A 3091-nucleotide genomic window follows, 5' to 3' on the forward strand; every position below is an offset into this window, starting at 1 on the left:
GCTCTACCTACCGACAGATACAAGAGAAGTCAAGAGCATTAAGAGGCATAAAGCAGCCGTATACACACTCAGGCACTATGAAACGTCTTTGAGAGCTCATTAAAAAAAAAAAAGCCACTAAACTCAGGACTTTATACAGTCCAGGGAGAGCCTAGCACTAATCTCTTAGAATTAAAGACTTTTTTTTTTCATGCGAAAGTCATGAGTTCCTACTTTGTAAATCCTCTTTTTTCCAAGTACAAAGGCGGTGAATCGCTGGAACCAACTTACTACGACTGCAGATTTCCACAAAGTGTAAGCAGGAGCCATGCTCTGGTTTATGGTCCGGGCGCTACCGCTCCCAGCTTCCAACACCCTTCACACCATGTCCAAGAGTTTTTCCACCATGGAACCTCCAGCATCTCTAACTCTGGATACCAGCAAAACCCATGCGCCTTGGCGTGTCACGGAGACGCGTCTAAATTCTATGGATATGAAGCTCTACCAAGGCAGTCGCTTTATGGTGCCCAGCAAGAGGCGGCCGTTGTACAATATCCTGACTGTAAATCGTCTTCCAACAGTAACTCTAGCGAGGGACAAGGCCATTTAAATCAAAATTCGTCTCCCAGTCTCATGTTCCCATGGATGAGACCACACGGTTAGGACATTTTTTTCTCTCCTCCTTTAACTGTTTTTCTTTTACTTTATATCTTTATCTATCTATATCTATATATGAAAAAAGATAGACATAGCTGTACAGTCTGAAAGAAATAAGCAGTTTTGTAATAATATTTCTTCTTCCTAGGAAGTCCTTTGAAAGCAAACAAGCCAGCAGTTGCTAGAGAGACAGCAAGGTGATACTGTGCAAAGGTTTTAAATCACAATAAAGTAAAACTTGTTTTTTATCGCTTGCCTTGAGGATAGGCAATAAGATACAGCTCCCACGAGGTTATTTGCATGTTGATAATACACTGCTCTTTAAAATGTCATATAGCTTTTCTTAACCGCTTGGAGACTTAGGCTAAAATGTAGGAACTTGTATAAGGGAATTATTCATACTTTACATATGTATGTTTATATATATATGTAAAACATTACACATATATATGTATATATGTAAAGTATTACTCTCTATCTATAGCTATACCTCTTTCTCTCTCTCTCTCTTTCTCTCTCTCTCTATATATATAATTAAATAAAAGTTCAGCTTAAAGGGGGACTTAGTTCAGAGCTGGGTGGGGTGGAGGGAACATTCTACTGTCCTGGACAGGAAAAGATAAAGAGAGAAAGGAAAATGGACCTAACGGAACTTTGTTTGATGAAGTAAACTGCAACCATTCCTCATTTGCACAGAATCCTGAATACTTTAAAGTACAAGTTTCTCTCCCCGAGCCTCAAGATTGTATATAATGTTTGTTAATTCAAAACATATGAAGGTTAGACTATCGAGTGCTAATTTTAAAGGACAATCTTAGCAATAAAAGTTTCCCCCACCCCCAAGAAGACCCACTTGCCTTGTAAATGCTTTTAGGCTTTGGCCCAGAAAAGGCTTAAATTAGACATAAAGTGGGAAAACGTTATTTATCAAAGCTTTGATTTACAGGTAACCACATGTCATAATTTCGAGCTGTAAGATATTTTAGCAGATCTATGATTTTTTTCTCATCGAGTAAGCACTATGCAAAAGGAAATGTAAGGAGTCAGATTCAGATACATGAGCCCTTTTTCTGTTGTAAATATCTATTTATGTAACTGTTTTCAATACACTTCTTGTGTATGTATATACATATGTACACATCTCTATATGTGTATACACACACATGCACACACTCACACATTGATAATACAAACACACAAGGGAGAGAGGTAGCTTATCCAACAAAAATGCAGGTCCTCGGGGCTCAGAAATATTAGGAAGCTGTGAACATATATTTAGTGAGCTACATTTGCAAAAGGAAACCACAGTTAGACATTTTGCATAAGAGGAGTGGGCTGGGAGAGGCTGGATTAGTAATAATAATATTTTTTTTAAAAACACAACTTGTTTCATTTGATTTAACACCACAGCTAAAATCCATCAAATATTAGGAAGCTGGGAGGATAGATTTTGTGAATTACATTTGCAAAGGGAAGCAAGAGGTGGCTATTTTGCAGAAGAAGGGTTTGGGGTGGGAGGGAGCATGATTAGGGTGTATCATCATCATTATTATTACTAATTATTATTATTATTAAAATAAATAGCTTGTTTTATTTCGGTTTAATTCCACGAGGGGCTGCAGGCACAGAGAAGGGAAGACCACCAGCGTCTCTAGAAAGATCAGGCAAGGAGTTAAAAAAAAAAAAAAAAAAGCACGAGGAGAGAGCTAACAAGTTATGTTGTTTGTGTTCTATAGCTCCCGGAAGGCGCAGTGGCAGGCAGACTTACAGCCGGTATCAGACCCTGGAGCTAGAAAAAGAGTTCCTCTTCAACCCTTATTTGACACGGAAGCGGCGGATTGAGGTCTCTCACGCCCTGGGACTGACGGAGAGGCAAGTGAAGATATGGTTCCAGAACAGGAGAATGAAATGGAAAAAAGAAAACAACAAAGACAAGCTCCCGGGGGCCAGGGACGAAGAGAAAACCGAGGAAGAAGGGAATGAAGAAGAGGAAAAAGAAGAGGAGGAAAAAGAAGAAAGCAAGGACTGATTTCTCAGCTCCTTGAAGTCTCGTTTTATGGCAGATGATAAATCGAGATGTTTACGACGGTCATTCGCTTTTATAGAGTATAGAATGGAGAGCCTCACACAGCAGTAACTACCTGTCAAACAGTTGTAGCCTTTTTTATTGTCATAGAACAACTTCCCCTACTTTTTCCCCTTATATATATATATATATCTATATAGCTGCATTTTTTGGTTTCATAAATATATAGTTGGCTTTACTACAACAGCAGGAGGGGGAAAAAACCCAACACAAACCAATCATTGAAGCAAATGCCACATCTCCAAACAGTAGATTCCCCCCTACTCCCACTCCAGTCTATCTAGATAGAGATATATAGATAGATATATAAATGTATGCATCTTATGTATTTGTTTTAATAGGTTTGAATAGTATTTCTTCTCCACCTTG

At 38.7% G+C, this 3091-nt stretch overlaps 1 protein-coding gene across 1 annotated transcript; it reads left to right on the top strand.

Annotated features, from left to right (window-relative positions):
• The first annotated feature begins 201 nt into the window (after positions 1–201).
• Positions 202–2778, top strand: HOXC8 (homeobox C8). Its single transcript, XM_032786660.1, has 2 exons — positions 202–637; positions 2373–2778. Exons 1-2 carry the CDS (start codon positions 202–204, stop codon positions 2663–2665), a joined length of 729 nt encoding a protein of 242 aa, XP_032642551.1. The 3' UTR covers positions 2666–2778.
• Positions 2779–3091: the final 313 nt, after the last annotated feature.

Source organism: Chelonoidis abingdonii, chromosome 26 (genome assembly GCF_003597395.2).
Source record: "Chelonoidis abingdonii isolate Lonesome George chromosome 26, CheloAbing_2.0, whole genome shotgun sequence".
Taxonomy (NCBI): Eukaryota; Metazoa; Chordata; order Testudines; family Testudinidae; genus Chelonoidis; species Chelonoidis abingdonii.